General features: G+C 38.4%; 4 protein-coding genes across 8 annotated transcripts; 2 read left to right on the forward strand and 2 right to left on the reverse strand.

The window, feature by feature from the left end:
• The first annotated feature begins 1120 nt into the window (after positions 1–1120).
• On the forward strand, positions 1121–3176 carry LOC133738996 (putative F-box/LRR-repeat protein 23). 3 transcript variants are annotated; one of them, XM_062166703.1, is made up of 3 exons: positions 1121–1270; positions 1364–2211; positions 2360–3176. In XM_062166703.1, exons 2-3 carry the CDS (start codon positions 1736–1738, stop codon positions 2802–2804), a joined length of 921 nt encoding a protein of 306 aa, XP_062022687.1. In that variant the 5' UTR covers positions 1121–1270; positions 1364–1735; the 3' UTR covers positions 2805–3176. The 3 variants fall into 3 exon arrangements, with proteins under 3 accessions (XP_062022687.1, XP_062022688.1, XP_062022689.1); XM_062166704.1 differs by having other exon boundaries at positions 1121–1262; XM_062166705.1 differs by having other exon boundaries at positions 1121–2211.
• A 109-nt stretch (positions 3177–3285) lies between these two features.
• Positions 3286–5922, reverse strand: LOC133738995 (uncharacterized). Its single transcript, XM_062166702.1, has 5 exons — positions 5701–5922; positions 5162–5291; positions 4883–5083; positions 4231–4398; positions 3286–4008 (listed from the first exon to the last, which is right to left on the reverse strand). The coding sequence occupies exons 1-5, from the start codon at positions 5853–5855 to the stop codon at positions 3505–3507; spliced, it is 1158 nt and encodes a 385-aa protein (XP_062022686.1). The 5' UTR covers positions 5856–5922; the 3' UTR covers positions 3286–3504.
• Positions 5923–6073: 151 nt separating this feature from the next.
• LOC133738991 (small RNA degrading nuclease 5) lies at positions 6074–14012 on the forward strand. The gene is made up of 14 exons (XM_062166697.1): positions 6074–6241; positions 6502–6558; positions 6707–6772; positions 7095–7228; positions 7334–7446; positions 8305–8412; positions 8524–8594; positions 9724–9783; positions 11333–11388; positions 11976–12036; positions 12178–12445; positions 12834–13015; positions 13106–13401; positions 13739–14012. Exons 1-14 carry the CDS (start codon positions 6125–6127, stop codon positions 13860–13862), a joined length of 1713 nt encoding a protein of 570 aa, XP_062022681.1. The 5' UTR covers positions 6074–6124; the 3' UTR covers positions 13863–14012.
• Positions 14013–14693: 681 nt separating this feature from the next.
• LOC133738994 (scarecrow-like protein 1) lies at positions 14694–18345 on the reverse strand. Of its 3 annotated transcripts, none has more exons than XM_062166698.1 (3): positions 18187–18345; positions 17750–17947; positions 14694–16693 (listed from the first exon to the last, which is right to left on the reverse strand). In XM_062166698.1, the coding sequence occupies exon 3, from the start codon at positions 16635–16637 to the stop codon at positions 14889–14891; it is 1749 nt and encodes a 582-aa protein (XP_062022682.1). In that variant the 5' UTR covers positions 16638–16693; positions 17750–17947; positions 18187–18345; the 3' UTR covers positions 14694–14888. The 3 variants fall into 3 exon arrangements, with proteins under 3 accessions (XP_062022682.1, XP_062022683.1, XP_062022684.1); XM_062166699.1 differs by having other exon boundaries at positions 17750–17895; positions 18187–18328; XM_062166700.1 differs by lacking the exons at positions 17750–17947; positions 18187–18345 and adding an exon at positions 17226–17590.
• Between the last annotated feature and the right edge of the window lie 201 nt (positions 18346–18546).

Here is an 18546-nt window from a genome sequence, read left to right on the forward strand (position 1 = left end):
GGAAGACTTTTCCCGTCGAATTGCAGTGGAGAGGCCAAGGTTGTGGATCCGAGGCAGAGTTTGACGCGCGGTGATCGGACTGGTGTCGACGTCGGGTTCTGGATTAGTGTGTGTGCAGTCGTCGCAAACGTGGGTCGGCGGTGGTGATCAGATCTGTGCAGCGGATTTGGAAGCACAGTCGGGTCGAGGCTTGGAGGCGGACTTGATTTCAGGTGAAGTTTGGTGACCACCCACACCAGGCTCCGTCACGTTTTTCCAATGGTTGAAGGGAGAGGCCGACCGCCGGAAGTGCTGGAATGGCAAAGGTCGGTTGTGTCGGGATAGTAGCGGTTCCGGCGAGTCTACCAGGGATCCGGTGCTCTCCGGTCCAAACTTCAGAGTGAGGGCAGTGGGAGTTGGGCTGAGCTTTTGGACTTAAGCCCACTTTCTGATTTGGGCAGAAGTTGGGTCGAGCCTTTTGATGAGACGCATCAATACACAAAGATATTGATGTGTATGGCTAGGTATGCCATGATGATTTTTCAATGTTTTAAACTAGACAAAGTTAAATGTGTCAATTTTTTTATATTGTTTAGCTATTACTTGGTGTATGAATTTGAGCATATGAGATTGTTTCTAACCTTATTATATGAGGTAAGACTTATTGAAAATCGTCTAGCTTTGTTGGTATTGCTTTAACTTTGCAGGTATGAAAATTTGTGATGAGCCCCTATATGCAAAGCACACATGGTCTCACTTCAGTGATAGACACATCAAACTACTATACATGGTACATGTAGCTTATCGCATATATAAATGAGGTTTGCAACAATCAGGGGGAGCATCCAGAAGCATACTACTTAGGACATATGCGCGTTGTGCTCTTTTTGTCCTTCGACCAGAGTTATTTTTGTCCTACTGCGTTTTTGTTACCTGACAAGGTTTTTAATGAGGCAACAATAAGCGCGTTCAATACCATCATTCATTGGTGGACATCAAGGGAGAGTCCATGTAAATACTCATTAGTTATGTACTTTGATGTACACTTTACCTCTATATAAAGGAGGCTTTAATGAGACTGCATGAGAACGCTTCTACTTCCTCCCAACTATTCTGTCTATCTTCTCTCTACTTTATAACAGAAACTACTTTTACATATTTGTAGTGCGTGATTGTTGGAGTCCAGAACAGAACTTCGGGTAACCAAATCGAATTTTGATTTGTGAGATTCACTGACCCATCCATGTCTAACGAAGGCTCGGAAGAAAAGCACGATATCCTTGGTAAAAAGGTTATTTCCAATTTCTGATCTTTTATAATAACCCAATTGGTACAGATATCCTTGGTTATGGTGTTTCAATTAGATTGTATATGATTTATGCAGATTGATGTGAAACAAGCCCAAGTTCAAGGACTTACTGACAATACCAAGAGGATTTTTGTGGGAGGTCTACCACATGATCTAAGAGATGAAGAATTCAAGAACTACTTTGAGAAGTATGGTAAAATTACAGATTGGGATGTAATGTATGATAAGGAAAACCACAAACCTAGGGGGTTTGGATTCATCACTTTTGAGTCAGAGAGGAGGCTGTGCAGGATGTGTTGCAGAAGAGGTTTCATGACTTGAATCACAAGTCTGTGGAGGTAAAGAGAGCTCACCCTCAGAATAGGAATAACAACAGGCTCATGAAACAGTATGATCGCTACAATGTAGCTCCTAATGGGTATAGATACGGTGTAGCCTGTAGGGTATATGTCTGATAATAATCCTGGAACTTTGGGGCATTATAATCCATATTGCAGTAGTTATGTAGCACCTTATGGATATAGATATGGTGCTGGGTTTTTGCATGATCTGAATCCTTATAATGCTTGGGTATATACAACTGATTATGGCGTATGGGGTGGCCAAAATGCTAACGACTCCAATATCCGAAGCTGGACGGAGCTCCCTGATGATGTTACCGCAATGATACTGTCACGTCTTGGAGCAATTGAGATCTTGAAAACTGCTCAGAAGGTTTGCATGACATGGCGCAAAATAAGCAAGGACCCTCTTGTGTGGTGCAGAATCGACTTGCACCATGATGGTTCTTATTATAGTCCCTATGTGCACCAACAGTTGGACAAAATGTGCCGCCAAGCCATTGATCGTAGCTGTGCTAATCTGGTCGATATCAGCATCCAGGACTTTGGCAATGATGCACTTCTTGAGTATATCACTGATAGGTATGTACATATTTGAAACTATTAATTATGTCAAATCTTTTGGTTCATATATGCATAAAAGTGAAATCTCTAGCATGTTTAGAAATTCTCCTGTGTATATTCTCTGTGTTTGTGTAATGTCTAACATTGATTTAAAACTTTTCAATAGTTCACCTAGAATCAGACGTCTTCGTTTGGATAGTTGCCCAGTAACTGACAAGGGATTAAGTAAAGTAGCTTCCAAACTTCCGCTGCTGGAGGACCTCGAAATTTCACACACAAACTCTTGCTCACGCGAATCTCTTGAAGCAATAGGGCGCTCTTGCCCTCTCTTAACATCATTCAAGTATAAGGACGGATGGCAGGTATGGTTCAAATTTGATGATACTAATGAACAAGCACTTGCCATAGCCGGAACAATGCATGGTTTACGCCACCTCCAGCTTTTAGGGAATGCGGTGACTACTGATGGATTGGCCAAGATCCTTGATTCTTGTCCTCATCTCGAGTCACTTGATCTGAGATATTGTTTCAATCTTAATTTGGGAGGGGATTTGCAGAGAAGATGTTCTACACAAGTTAAAACACTTCAAACTTCCGGAGGATCATTGTGATGGTTACGAATCAAGTGGTCAGTCTATCGGCGGCTCATACATGCAGTAGCTATTTTTTATTTTTTCGGTAACAGCTCATACAGAACTACTGTATGGTATTCTCAATCCATAATAGCTCAAACGTTATGGACTTCTAGGTTCAATACTGTCACATCAGTTACGTACTTGTACCTATTAAAAGTGATCGTCTCAACCTTTCAAATTTAACATTTAAGCCGCATTAGAAACAATAATCCGTCGATTCAAATCCGGTTTTGAGTCATCCATATGTCAGAGTAGGAAGTTGCTAATTGGTCTTGTCTCTCAAATTATGCTTGTGCCAATGGCTCTAAAACTGCATTGCATCTGCTGCATGTGTTTTGTTTGCCTTCACATGTGGCCTTTATATTCCCTATAGATGCTCTGCTTTTGCCTTTTCTGTGTCAGTTCTAGTATAATTTACAAGGTCAGCAGAAATTGTTAAATATTTGATGCATGAGAGTATTTGCCAATGAATAGTTGTATAGGAATTTCAGTCTGTAGGGAACACTACCTTCATCGGCTTTTAATATGACATATATATAGCTAGGTTAACAGTTCAGTTGTAGTCTAGGGTACATAATTCTGCAAAAACCTTTACAAACACTTTCATTCATTATCTCTACTCAAAGGAGTGTAACCAACCATCTCAAGCTTTCAAATTTTGACATCCGAACCCCATTCAGAAAGAATAATCCTTCAAATCCGCCTTAGAGTCATCCATGTCAATGTCAGCTGCACACTCATCTTCTGTGAGAGGAGGAAGTTCCTTGCTCTTGCGTTTCAAATTATGCTTGTGCCACTCACTCTTGAAGTGATCCCTGAACTGCTTGGAATCACCAAAAAATGCATTGCAAGTGCTGCATTTGCTTTGTTTTCCTTCCCCTGTGGCCTTCACATTCCCAGTAGAGATGCTCTGTGTTTGCATTTTCTCACTCAGTTGCATTACTGGATCAGATGAATCCTTCTTTGGCAAGTCAGAAGGACTAGTTTCTTTCTTCTTTGATGATTCAGAATCAGCCGATTCAATGAGTGAGCGTGGCAGTTCGTCCTCATATTCTTCGTGTTGATCAATAACTGTGTCACCCTCTGCATGCACAGAGAGAGCAAGGACTTCATACTTTCCATGCAGTGTCATCAACAAACCCTCACAGTCCCGATACAAACCAGGGTCCAGTTCACAGATCTACAAAACAATAAAACGCATGATGACCAGCAGATAGAATTCAGAACAACTCCCACAATGGTTGGTAGTGCATAAACAACATAAAAGTGTGCAACTTAATTTGGTAGTGGGTAAAGAACATAAATATGTGCAACTTGTTTAAGAGCAAGCTCGAACGAATCTTAGTTTCCATAGCAGTTTAGGAAATGACCTTCCACATAAGAAGGAAAGACTTGGACTTACAATGGATAGCTGATTTCCTGATGGATCTTTTGAAACAATGGAAGCATTCCAAGTTGTAAGCTTCTCCAGGAGTGCTGAGACTTCCTGTTCAGGAACCGTGAGTCGCAACCTCATGGGAGACCGTTTGATCGGGAACTGCTTTTGCAGCTCATGAATGACTTCAAGGGCCTGCAGAAGAAGAGTATTAGCCTTCAGTCCTATGCGACATGATTCATATAAGTTGTACCTTTCAATTGAACATGAAGATGGTGAAGCATATATCACATTATTCACGATATTCACAAACATAGAGATGATAAAGCATAAATCACTCATATACTGACATTGTATTCAATTGAGCTTACAAGTGCCAGTATTATCCAAATTAGATACAAAATTCTGAAGTTGCATTCATATGAAAGTTACATTTTCATATGCAACTTTTTGATTCATATCATGAAATTCTTTGAGAATCAATACTTCCCCAGATAGACACATATAAAATCCACAGATAACTACACAACCCACATAAAACTAAGAGACTCTTACAGACTTCATCTTTATTGTTTATGAAATTATACAGAACTCCATTAGGATAACAGTGTGTAAAGAACAGGGAGAATTCACTACTTTAGTTCTTGCACAAGGTACAGCAAAGAATACATTTACTGACCTGCTTCTTTGAGCCACTGTGTGGATCCACAGCAAAATGAATTTCGTGCATCAACCTCTCAATCAAACTGATAGTGTAAGGGCGGCGAGTCTCTGGATTATAGGTTTTCTGCATCACAATAGTAGCGATATCCCGAAACTGACTGGACAACTGAGATTCTCTCTCCTTCCCAGCGACCTGAAGCTCCCCTTTATCCAAGATCTACAACATAAAAATATCTCAACTCAACATAGCATTCACAAAGCTAATGGAACCCTAAAGAAATGCAAATTCTCTGACCTCTAAACAAATCTTGGTCTGATCATCCGACCCAAACGCAGCTACCAAATCCTTGGTCTTGGCAAGAACACCTTTGGAAACATTCGAGTACACCGTCTTTGACTGCAACACCTCATCCAAATCTTTCTCTCTGTCACAAACAAAAACCATTACCAAGCTGCTTTAGATTTTTTAACTCTATAAAATGCCATTTTCCTTTATAGATAGTAAAAACCAAACATATTTCCCATAAATTCTTCACACAAATTTATATTCCAAACTATCAATGACAACTTGACTCAGCATTCTGTTGCACAAATTTATACTTGCATTCATAAAATCTCCACAATCTTCATCGACGTTGCACAATCGAAAATCATGGTGTACAACACGTACATATACACTCTCCAAAAGCAGAATCCATAACAAACTGAATATTTTTCTTAACCTAACCTAGTTCACGAAAATAAGCTGAAAGAGCAAAGCAGTGAATCATCTAGGATCATAATTTCAGAAATGTAAAAGAAACTAGGGTTTAGAGAGAGAGAGAGAGAGCTTACACGCCGGAGCGCCACGAGAGGACCTTGTTCTTGTAGCAAGCAATTTCGAAGCGGTTGCCGCGCTTCTTGAGACGCACCACCGCCACGTTCGTCAGCCTCTTCTGCCCAATCGGCTGCTGCACCTTCGACACTAACCGAGACCCTCCCTTATTCATATCTCTCTCTCTCTCTCTCTCTCTCTCGCTCTGCTCTGGCCTCTGTGTGAAGAAGAAGAAGAAGAAGCCCTATTTGAATTGTGGGAACCCTATAAACAAAAAGCAAAATGAAAGCTTCTCTCTCTCTCTTGCTTTTGAAGCCCTTTTTAGTAATTTTACCAATCGGGTTATCGGGTCGGCCCAAATAAGACGCTAAAGGGTTTATGCATCGCTCTCTTTTCTCTGTCTCTGTTTCTTCCTTCAAGCTTTGTTCACAGAGAAGAGAAACCATGCCTTCGTCCCACAGTAAATGCGAAGAAGAAGTTGTAGCTACCGAGGAAGACGACTCAAACAGAGACGAGACCAATGCCAAAAGCTCGAATTTCTATGACGTTTATGGGCCTCAAGTACTCTTTCTTTCTCTCTTTCCTCAGCTTTTTATTTATTTTGTCTGTATTTTCATGAATTCGTTATTAGGTTTTCTATGCTTTCATTGCAATCAAATTTAAATTTAGGTTTATCTTTCTGCAACTTTGAAACTATTTGGATTCGGTTTTCGGTTGCAACCGTTAAGAGAAGCAGAAAATGGTTAACAATCTGTAGTATATGCATTTGTCTATACCGAACTCCAGTGCATTGTGTTTAATCTTATATGCCGTTTTTGCAGGCTAAAGCGTGTGTGGAATTTAAGACTCCAGAAGCTACTTCAACTCTGAATTTCGAAGTAGGTATTCTAATTTACCAAAAGTTTTTGAACTATTTTTTTTTTTGGTTGTTGTGACTTGTGAGTGGTGGTTTAGAACCTGATTTCAAGTTGACTTTTTAATCAATTGAGAAACGAAAGAATGACTGGAGTTTGTGTTGCGATGCAGGAGGTACAACAACTAGTGACGTGGGTGCTTGCTGATGGCTTCATGCCTTCGTGGGTTTTTGTAAAGGTAAATAAATGCAGTGATTCTTTGGACAAGTATATATGGACAAGTATTGCCAAAAAATAGGACACGACTTGTTTTGCTATTCGTACTGAAATCGCTATATTCAGGTGATAAGCCGTAAAAACAGTTTAGCCATAGATAATCTCCTAGTAATGCCATCATATAGGTGGAAGTGGAACTCTCATTAAACTGTGAAATGTTACCCTGCCATGTATACATATATATTCGTTATTTGTTTAGGCCGCGGGTTGGTAACAAGCATACAGTAGAAAGAAACACAAATTCTTGGAGTTTTTTTTTATACAGTACTCTTCGTTTTTTGCAGAACAAGCCCCTCATTCCCAAAGTGGTTATGCTTTATGTTCCAGGCCTAGATGCAGCTCTATACTTATCACAGCATCGACTACTTAAGGGTCTCGAAAAATGTTGTGGAAAACCAAGGCCTGTTTTAGCACTCAGGTCAGTGATGAAGTTTCTTTGTTCCTGTGACTTTCAAAGACTCTATTTCTTATTTTCCTGTGCTATGCACTTTTTATTGATTTTTTTTTTTGGGTTCTATGCCAGCTATATGTCACATGAAAATCAGACGATTGATGCGCTCCTAACATGCAAACTGAAAAGAAAGAGGGAAGAGAGTGATCCAGCTAGGACAAAATCTAACCTGGAAACTCAACAAGGTTTATAACATGTTCTCATTAACATTCATACTGACCTTACTCTTCTCTTTAATTTCCTTATTTGCATGATAAAGCTGGGAATTAATTAGACTTCAATAATATTTTTCTAGGAGAATGCTGTTCCAACTTGTGTGAGTGGAATAGCAAGCCAGAAGCAGTTAAAGCTTATATAGGTTTCTAAGTTTTCAGTAATATGCATGAACTGAAAATAGAATACATATCAGGTTTCCTACTTGTTGCATTTGTCTAGTCACTATTTTGAGACCACTCATTCCAGTACTGCTAATGTTGTTTTGGTAATATTGCTCACTATTGTTTTCATGTACATTGTTTTCATATGCTAAGTGTCCCTTGTGAGTGTACTGAGGTTCATTGCATACTAATATGCAAGAGTTGGAAAGTTCCCCACATCTCTCTTCAATGGGAAAATGGCATCCAGAAAGAATAATTTCTTATTCATATAGACAGATCGCTTATCTTGCATATGTCAAAAGCTTTCCCATTTGAAATTCATGCGTTCATGGTATAACATGAGTTCCATTAGTAGGGATAGACTCCGGAAATCTTCCCCCTTTTCTGTTATCTTCTAGAACTCTATACCAAAATGATTTTGCATTTCATATATTGATTTGGTTCTTATCATCTGGTTGAGTTGCATATTGGCAATTATCATCTTTTCTTCACTCAATTAAGTAATTTCCTCACTCAAATCATGCATTCTCTGAATAGACGATGTTGTTAATGGAATATGCTAAATGCAATATCTGTTCATTTATAACATGTATATATGCATTTCTCTGTGAAATCAATTTGCCAATCTTTGTGGATGTTATACCAAAAAATGTATCTGTGGTACAGATGATCCATCCTCTGTGGAACTTCTGAAAGATCTACCATTCCCAGTTACATTTTACACTCTTACAACAAAACAACTGGAAGACAATGGATATGTCTTCAATCAACCAGGTTACATGACAATGCGGTTAAGTTCTTACGTTCCTTTTCTTCTATTTAATTAAAGCTAATTTCTTAACAAAACAATTGAAAGACAATGGATATTGCTTCAATTTAATGCAGGTTTTCTTTCTACTCTTCCTGCTCCTTCTGGATCATCTCCTTATGAAATGTTAGCACTTGATTGTGAGATGGTAAGTCCTTCAACATCAATTTTTGAAAATAAGGACACGTTTCAGTTTATTTCCGTAAAGTACTAGATAACTGTTAGCTTGTGGGGAAGTTCAATGTTGAAGCATATCTTTTCCATTTATCGTCACTCATTAGCTGATTCCTATATGGGGTGTTATCCCACCAGTGAAGATGCCACTTTTGTACTGTGATACACAATAGTGTTTTGCTTTGTGTGGTTACTTGATCTATTTTGTGTTTTGCGTAGTATGGATTAAAATTAAAATCTTTTGTGTTTGAGTTTTTGTTGGACCATTGAATATGATCGTTCCAATGTGATTTAGCTTTTCTTTAAAGTTATGATATGTTTTTTTAATTGACATATTCTTGAGTTCTTGACGTACATTATCCTTATTTTTATTGAGATTTACTGCATGGGTATCCCATATCTTTGCATAGTAGCTTTTGTATTGTTGAGTGGTCTTTTATGTAATTAAGTATCAGGTATCATGTAGTCCATAAGTGCTGAGTTCAATTTGGTTACATAAATTTAGAAATATAAAGAATGTTGGAACAAAAAAATAGATGGAACAATAATGCTCTTTCGCCCTCAATTACTTTGCTATTGAATTCTAGCATTTGATAATGTCAATATAACTTCTTGTATTTGGGTTTTTCTGTTTGTCCTTTTCTTCCATTATGTTGTCTATAAAATTTAAAATTCTAGCTCTATTAGTGATCTTTCAGGGTAACTTAATTGGGCTGGGTTGGTGTTCTTTTCTTTGAAGGGTTTTTTCTCTTTTTGGAGAGTTGCATTATGGGAGGGATAGTAGAGGCTTGTAGGAGAGATGGCATCACCTGGTGTCTTTCTTAAAAGGGGAAGGACATTATGGGAAAAGCAATAAGAATTAGAGGCTTAGTTCTGTATGACGATGCTCTTTTATATGAAATACAGTGTGTTAGTAGGTAATGATTCATGAGAGGTCACATAATTATTTGAGCTCTAAGTTCCAAATCCGAAGCTCTATCTTTTTACATTCTTAAAGTTTATTTTTGAATGCACACTCTGCTTTAATTGGAACAATGCATTCTCATGTTATCTTGGTGTTGGTGTTCTCATGTTATCTTGGTTGATCCATTTTGTTTCCTCAGTGTGTCACAGAAGAGGGTTTTGAGCTAACGAGAGCGACGCTTGTGACTATAAAAGGAGAGGTATGTTCTCATATTTTGTTTCCCTCATTGTGTCAAAGGAATTGATGTTTAATGTGATTTGATGCAAGGGTTTCATGCCTTTTATTTTTCAACATTTACTTAATTAAAAAATTGCATCTGTAAGTTTACAAAGTTTACATGCAAGAGTTTTTGAATTGATAGAACTCTAGAAGTAGCATGTGGTCTAAATGTGTTTCTCTTTACAAAGCTGGATGAGGTCCCAATTCCAAATCTCCCCCTCCCTGAGGACTTCAAAAAAAGTAAAAGTAAAAGTAAAAGTAGAGAGCAGGAGTGGCTACTTATTTTAATTTAATTAGACATTCTCTTTCATTCTTCATCCTCTTGTACCCCTTGTGATTTTTAGTCCCCACTTAACTCCCAGATGTGCTAGAATTGCCCTACACACTTATAACTTTTGGCCATTGCTGGATTATTGTTCTCAAATATATGATGATAGGGAAGGAGAAAACATTATGGGGATGCTAGAGCTTCAACAACTTTTCTTATTCTCAATTCAGCATACCATCCTGCTGATGACACATCTGAATCTAGAAATCTCGGGTCTAATAGGGCAACATTTGATATGTATTTGGTTCATAGTCCGCTGGTCTTGCCCATGGTTTGCTCGTGTGATCTGGGGTTTAGACCCCTTCGTTGTGCCCTGCTTAGCTATTTGCTACCATTACCTGCCTCCTAAAGATTGTAGGGTTTAGTAGGACACACCACCGCCCCCGCCCACCCGCCCGGCCGGTCAGTAGGAAGGGTTGTATAACTGGGGTTCTGGTGGAATGGTGCAGGAAGGAAAGGGTGAGTCAACTTTCCTAGAAGTGGTCCTTTGCTACTTTTTGACTACCTGTTTTAAGATAATCAATAGCAATTAGAAATATAGGACCGTCTAAATGCATTACTTTTAAATTATGGGGGTTAGAAGAGACTAATACGGGACATGGCCAAAGTTCAGGGGCATCGGTGAATTTTACTCTCTTTTTCTTTAGTTAGTTCAATTACATAAACTTCTGCAGCTTGTTTTCTGTGTATTCAGCTGCTTCTGATTTGTTTGGATGGTGTTTTATATATAGAGGTATTTGTGTCATTTGTATCTAGTACTAAGTTACGTTGCATGAGTTTGAAAGGAATCTACTCTAAATTCACACTGCATTCTTATTCCATAAAACTAATTTATAATTTGTAAAGGTTTTGAATTGTAGAAACAAGTCGTTCTTCTCTGATATCTTATATGTCTACTCTTTTATCTCAGATATGTGGTTAGTATATGTCTTGTTGTTAGTATGATGATAGCATCTTGTTATCCTTTCTGGAATGAAGTATTAACTTAATGCAAATGCCGCATATAAGCTTTTTGGGATTCCTGGTATGACATGATATCGAGATCTTGTGTCTTCTGAAAATTTGACTGGGAAATATGAATCTGAATTTCGAATGCTTTGATTATTAATGTCACCCTAGTCTTTGAAGTTTCTTTTCTCTAGTTATATATGTATGGCTTTGTTTCTATAATTTTTTTATCTTTCCCTTTGATGATTTTCAGGTTGTGCTTGATAAATTGGTTAAACCAACAAATGCTATCAAAGATTATAACACCAGGTAAGTTTTCATTAAAGTTTTCATTAGCCCTTTATTATAGTTGTGTGAGTCCTGACACCATGTCCTGTGGTTGATGTTTACTTGAGTAGGATGCTATTTTCTTTTGTAGGAATGTGATTTAGTATACCCTTTTTTTTTTCTTTTTTTTTCCCGAGAGAAGCCAAAATTTCTTATGAATTTATTAATTCAAATAGTTCATATGCTCAGAGTTCCACTCTCATTGTAGAAACTTATCTTAGTATACTCATCCTTGCTTTTCTCCTAGTGATATGGCTAGCCATATGAATATGACCTTAGAGTCTCCTCTATTACATGCATTATCCCACAACTATAATTTTTTAGAAAACTAAGCATTTCTTTAGATGTTAGTTTTGGTTCGCTTCTTAGTGTTCCATTGGTTATACGTGCATCTAATAGTCTATCATCATGCATATGTTCATCTCAGAAGCCCACTTATTCTCATTCTACCAGTAATAGGTTAATTGCAAGTCTACTGTTTGATTAATGCATTATGAATAAGAAGATATTTTCTAATCAATAAAGAAAAAAAAAAAGTTAAAAACATTGACGAGAGACTTTCTGTGCAGGTTTAGTGGAATCACACCTGAGATGTTAGATGGGGTGACTACAAGCCTCAAAGATATTCAGGTTCATTACTTGGGTCTTGCTCTGCATAATGTACACATGCATGCAGTCATGTACTTACATGGTTGTGGGTTCACATTCTAGTTTGCTTAATTTGATTATTTAATGTTATATTGCGTTATAGCAGTTGCTTTCTATACGCAGGAGGACTTCTTAAAGCTGGTTTACAAAGAGACCGTCCTAGTTGGCCATTCGTTGGAGAATGACTTATTAGCATTGAAAATTGCTCACAATCTCGTGATTGATACAGCAGTATTGTACAAGCACCCCGGTCAACGATCTTACAAATCTGCTCTTAGAGTTCTTGCCAAGAGATATCTTTCTAAAGAGATCCAGCAGTCAGGGAATGGTCATGACAGTACTGAAGATGCAAGAGCTGCTATGGAACTGGCGCTTTTAAAGATTAGACATGGTAAGTCTTGTGCATATATTGTACCGTTGACTAGTGAATTTTATGGATGTTTGTGGAGATCAAAGGGTGTAGTTTGTAACTGACTTATACATAGCTTGCCAGAGAGTTTGTGATGTCTCTGAATTAGCATCACTAAGACCTTTTATTGTACAGTAGTGTGCCCATGTCGACCTCACCTCTTTTCCTAAAAGACTTGTATGTTGTTATGATGAGCATACATTTCCTTCCATTTTATATAAAAAATAGAAACCAAAACCCAATTTCAGAATTTGGCACCTTTTTCTGAGAATTTTTTTTATTTGTTAAAAGTAGAATGATGTTTTTGCATCCGTTAATGTCTGGAAATTATTTGTCATATTGTATATCCATGCTTCGTTTGTTGGATCAGGACCTGACTTTGGCACAGCACCATCAGTTTTCCGGAAAAAGCTGCTAAAAGTTTTGAGTGATAATGGAAAGACCACCTCTATCATTGATGATGTTACCATTGTGAAGCGCTATGCTTCTGAATCATCCCATGCATTTCCTGTTGCCTCTGATGAGGAAGCTCTATCTAAAGCTGTAAAGGAGGTACACTGCAAATGCTGTATTCACTTATTTTTCGAATCTTTATTTGCTACAAATGTGTACAGACTTGTTTACCTCTGCTATTGGTTGTAGGCAAGGAACGAGAAAGTGCAGTTTGTCTGGACGCAATTCTCAGAATTATATCGCTTTTTAAAGAACCAAGCAGAGGATGCTGAGAAATTAGATGTAAGACTTGCTCAGATGATAAGCTTGCTTACATGCCATAAGAAGTCTGGAGATAAAAAGGGTATTAGATGGAGTTTGACGTCTGAACTAAAGGAAATTCTTATCCACGTGGACACTAGAATACGTACTCTCTATGCTGCACTACCCACTAATGCCATGCTTATCATTTGTACCGGTCATGGAGATATAGCAACTGTAGATAGGTACGTGCTACATTACACCTTGATAATCAATATGGATGTTATCTTTCCTTCATGGATTCTGATTCAGTAGCTTTTAGGGGTACAAGTCTTCTTCCAGTTACAGTAGCCTTTAGGGGTATAAGGCTGTCTTCCACCTTGTGGAACTGGAAGACACCGATCAGCTAGTTATGTATCGTTTTTTGGTTCTTGTAAATTTTTATATTGTGCAGGCTTCTTATCACATTATGTATTTATCATTGGGTTGAAAAAAGTGTGAAGTTTGATTGTTGCATTCCAAGTTGACAAACTGCAGTTGATTCATTTCTGACCCAGTTTACTTTCTTGTTCATGGATGAAGATTAAACAAAATGCTTTCGGAGCGTGAGGAAACCACGATGTGTCGGGATAGCATTGTAAAGGTCTTAGCGGAGCTCAAGGCCCAAGCTGAGGTAGCTTTATGTTTTGTGGGTGTGAAGAGTTGAGTATAGGATGTTAATTTGTCGTCCTGAATGCATTTTTTAACCTTGTCATTTATATCATAGTTTTGATGTAATAAACTTCATTGTTTGAACGTATTTAACAATTTATGTAAAAGCTGTTCGATTTATATCAGAGGAAAAATATTCTATTAACTGAAATAATTTATTACAAAATAGTTCATAGGACAACCAGAGAGAGATTTTCTCCACCCCCATCTCCACCCAATTTGACAACTTAAAAGTGCTTGTCTATTATGATACGGGCAACCTGGGAATCGAAATACCAAGAAAACTCTAATTTTTTTTTTTTTCTGAAAATATGCATAAGGTTCACAGAATAGAGAAAGCATGTGTCTGCAGCTCTTAATGATAGCACCAAGAGGGTGGGATTCAATATCCCCATGAAGAATTAAATTGACTAAGATTGCAGAGTCTGATTCAATCTCAAGTTTAGAGATGCTGCAATTAGATGCCATTTTGAGGCCAAGAACAAGACCACAAGCTTCAGCATCTAACACTTGACCAATACCAAGGTTGGCCTGAAAACCACAGATCCAATCCCCATTATAATCTCTTAAGACTCCACCAGCAGCAATGTGACCATTAGCACAACATCGAGCACCATCAACATTCAGCTTTGCAGTTCCAGGGGGAGGCTTTTTCCAAGACAAGATGTTTAAATAATATTCACTAGTGACATTGGCAGTTCTCATTGATTGATACCATTCTATAGCAGCATTGGAAGCAATGTGGCTTGTGATTGCAGGGTAATGAAAACTCTAAAATTTAGGTTCTGCAGGATTTGGGTTTTGAATCAAGTAATGAAGTAATAAATAACAGAAAAGTACAAATATATATTCTATTACAAGCATAGACTTCTTACACCAATGTTAGATAGTCCTAAGTCCTTATTTATTTAACTCGGAATACATTTATCAGTATAAGTCTTGTTCCCATACAAAATTACAAGTCAAGTCTGAATGAAAGCATAGCAGTACTTGGAGCTTAATGATAAATGCACATTCACCATCACCTCCATGCTGAAGCAACAATCAAGCTTTTGTCTTCCCATCCAAAATGAAGTCCACCCATTTCTTCCTTTATCTTGTACCTGTCACAATACATTCTGATAAGGTCACGAATCGAATCAGTAACACTTCTACTCATAGGAGTTGAAGTAAACCCAGCCATGGCCATCCTGGCTCTCCACTTCCCTGCAACCTCATACCGCTCTATTCTTTCCTCTCCTTCGCATGCAACGATGTTTACTATGTCCCGTGCAAGGCACTGCTTTTCAACATTCATCCTATCCTGGCTCTCCCTTGGTATAGCTGCTTCAAGGGAATCAAAAACAGCAGAGTAATAATTGTAGGCTTCAACAAATCTTGGGAAGAATGGGGTAGTATTGGTGTTCACATCTTGTTCCACAACTGTGACAAGTTTTGGCCTCAAGCTCTTGGCCAGCCGGAGAAGCTGGTCTCTCTGGTTTACCGTCGAAACACTCTCATCGGGCATGTGGTGAAGCTGAAAAGCAAAGTTTACGACAAGTGCTTCCCCTTGCCTACAGTCCAGCATCGAAGGACTGACGATTGAAGTCTTTGAGGCAACTGCTTGAAACTCGAATGAAACACCAAGTCCTTCTGCTAGCTGCTCTAGCCTTTGTCCTATGGTATTAAGGCCCCCAACAGGACGCTGAACTGACTCAGGGTCATCAACCCCCGTTAACCTCAAGTGCGGTGGCTTACCAGGCAGTTCAGCAAGTGCTTGTATGAGTGTTATGTACTGATTCCCCTGGTTTATGTCAAAATCTATTATATGGACTCTCTTTTCATCTTTCGTAGCTTCTATAATGGCTCCATTTGCTGCCATGAATCCAAATTTAAAGCAAGGGCACAACTCAAAAAGTACTTGCATGGCTGCAAGGCGATAAGAGGATGGGGGTTCCTTGCATTTCAAAGCTCTATAGAGATATTTTCCTGAGGAAGCCATGCGAGCTGCAAGGCCTTCCACCATATATGCTGCAATCCTCTGAGGAGGATCTCCCTGAATTGAGACCAGCTGCCGAAGCTCATTTATTATGGTTGATGCTTCTTCGATATTTCCCTCTGAAAGTGCACCAGCACAGTCAAAGAGCAGCTGCTTGGGTGTTCGAGGAGATACTCGTGATATTTCTTTGTTGCTGCTGATGCTGCTTAGATAAGAATCAGATGATGAAGACTCCTTGGGTGAGTCATGGAGCAATGCATTCTGGATTGGTTCAGTCCATTCACCGTCAATTTCCATGCTTTGACCATTTCCAATCATCTCCTCATCATCTTCAGCATCGTTGTCCTCAAGCAGTGCTCTCTCCAATTCTTGAAGCTTCAATCTCATCTTACCGTCATCAAAGCTAACAGCCTCCGGGCTTTGACTCTCTAAGTAATCTGAGTCAATGTTGGTTTGGTAAGCATCATGAAGCCTCGTGGACATGAAAGAAGTACTAGATGGATTTTGAGTGGTCAAGGAGGAAACAGATCCAGCTCTGCGTGGATAAAATGAGGCACCTTGCTCATTAAACGAACTTCCAGAAATGCTAGAGCAAGATGGATGCGCAACTTCTTCACTTGGGGAGTCTAGGAACTCATAACTCTCGGTAGAGTAAGAATCAGTCGTATTCATGGTATTATTCTTATCAGCACCAAATGTTTGGGTGTTAGTGTCATTGCTTCCCTTCAGAGAGTAGAGTTTGGATTTTCTGTACGACGTGGCAGACAGCTCCACTGGCCTGACTAAAGACATGGTTTTCTTTTACTTCTTCAGTTGTTGAGGAAGACTTTATATTATAGAATTTAGATCTGCATCACAATACATCACACATTAGATGGTAAATTACTTTCAAACTCTTATTTAGATTGTAACTTTAGCAAGAAACTAGATTGTTACAGATAAAGTAACACAAAAAAACAGTTCAGCAGACCTTGATGGACATAATACATCTACATTAATAATCCATATGCAGAAGCATGTGTCTTTTTCAGAAAGAGAGATAGAGAGTTCTATCCAATGAGCAAACTCATCATTACATAAAACTGATGTAGTTTGTAACGCTATACCAAGCAACTAGTAATTGCAGGAACCATGTGCATTTCTAAACAACATTATTACCACTAGGAGCATATCAAGATATCCACTATAGAAGTTAACACAGAGCAGGAGTGAATAGGGTTCAGTATAACAATAGTGATTGAAGAATCAAATAATCAAGAAGCCCACACGTTGTGATTTTGTTGGATGAAGTGATCCTATGATGTTAAATTGGAAAGAAATCCTAGTAGCTCACCAACTCGAGGAAATTAAGAACACAATTGCTTAATTGGGGAAACATACCTGTTACTGATGACTTTCACCAGATTTCCATATAGATTTAAGGGTTGGCCAAAAAACTAGGTGGGTTAGAAACTTTTGACTTCCTTTAAAGCGTTAACGAAATTCCAACCTACAATTTCTTGAAAACTTGTTTAAAGGCATGTAGTTGGAGTTATTTTCCATAAGTTCCCATCAAATTCTCTTTACCAGAAAAAGAAGGTATGACCAATACACAGGCATGAAATGGAACACCAGCGCTAACTATTTAGTTTTCAATAGTCACTTTGAGGCAACAAGTTCAACAAATCCGGAAACATGCATAAGAAAACCTTGTCAAGAGAATCCAAACAAGATGAAAGAGTCAATTGTGCTTCTTCTTGAGATTACAGACATGCATGAGAAAGATCCATGCCTAACTAATTCATTGATTTCACACACTTTCTGTAAATAGGATAAGGATTAAGGAACCACAATTCATCATCACAATTGAGTTCATATGAGAAATAAACTAAGAAACTGAACAAAAGAAGAAAAAAGAGATATACCTGATGCTGAAATATGAAGAGGATCAAAGATCATGTGAGCAAGCAGTGATGATGTCCGGTAAAATTCAGAGGAGAACCCAGATGAAGATGAAGCTGAGAATTTGGTTTGGACTTTTGGAGGAAGAGAGAGAGCTTATGGATTTGACCTTGTGATGGAAGACAAGAGAAAAGGCCAAAATCAACTCCTTGTAGTTATTGCTGACCCCATAAAATATTATGAGATTGTGAGTTTAGGTAGGAAGCAACAAACAAGTAGAAAACAAAAAAGAAATCAACCCAGAACAAATGATTAACAAAGAAGAGAGACCCAGTTGAGAGATACTTAAATATTAAAAGATTCAAAAGAAACTATGTGGTATTTAGATGGATATATGCAGCAACCCATATCAAGAATCTGACCAAAAAGCAAGACCCAATATTTTGAAGAAATTTCCAACCTTACGGAAAAAAGCAGTGAGAAACCGAGTTCCACCCAACAATTCCCTTCAAGGAAACTTCTTCTCTTTTCTTCAGATTCTCAGTTTTGTTCAGTCTGCATGTTTATACCAACTTGTCTTTTAATTTGACTAAGGTTGTTGACAGAACAAATGTGTCGCTCCCCCCATTATAGTGTTTCTTACTTTGGCCAGTCAATCCTGACTGTACAATTTGCATTCCGCTGACTGAATAGACGGTGGCAGATTGGGTCTTGCAGAAAAAGTCGAGGGAGTTGGGTGAAAAGTACTACTTGGACCGGTGGTGGTCATAGGTGTGAGAACAGTGAGAGCTTTGTACGGTAATGGTTGAAAAATGGGACC

Source organism: Rosa rugosa, chromosome 3, assembly GCF_958449725.1.
Source record: "Rosa rugosa chromosome 3, drRosRugo1.1, whole genome shotgun sequence".
NCBI classification, from domain to species: Eukaryota; Viridiplantae; Streptophyta; class Magnoliopsida; order Rosales; family Rosaceae; genus Rosa; species Rosa rugosa.

Excerpts from the sequence above, each read along its gene's own strand:
- LOC133738995 (XM_062166702.1), bottom strand. The coding sequence starts at position 5,855 with ATGAATAAGGGAGGGTCTCGGTTAGTGTCGAAGGTGCAGCAGCCGATT. Across the intron at positions 5,292-5,700 it reads CTCTCGTGGCGCTCCGGCGT|AGAGAAAGATTTGGATGAGG; the intron begins GTAAGCTCTCTC and ends TGTTTGTGACAG. Across the intron at positions 4,009-4,230 it reads CAGGAAATCAGCTATCCATT|ATCTGTGAACTGGACCCTGG; the intron begins GTAAGTCCAAGT and ends ATTGTTTTGTAG.
- LOC133738991 (XM_062166697.1), top strand. The coding sequence starts at position 6,125 with ATGCCTTCGTCCCACAGTAAATGCGAAGAAGAAGTTGTAGCTACCGAG. Across the intron at positions 7,447-8,304 it reads TAACCTGGAAACTCAACAAG|ATGATCCATCCTCTGTGGAA; the intron begins GTTTATAACATG and ends TCTGTGGTACAG. Across the intron at positions 13,016-13,105 it reads TATCTAAAGCTGTAAAGGAG|GCAAGGAACGAGAAAGTGCA; the intron begins GTACACTGCAAA and ends TATTGGTTGTAG.
- LOC133738996 (XM_062166705.1), top strand. The coding sequence starts at position 1,736 with ATGTCTGATAATAATCCTGGAACTTTGGGGCATTATAATCCATATTGC. Across the intron at positions 2,212-2,359 it reads CTTGAGTATATCACTGATAG|TTCACCTAGAATCAGACGTC; the intron begins GTATGTACATAT and ends ACTTTTCAATAG.
- LOC133738994 (XM_062166698.1), bottom strand. The coding sequence starts at position 16,637 with ATGTCTTTAGTCAGGCCAGTGGAGCTGTCTGCCACGTCGTACAGAAAA.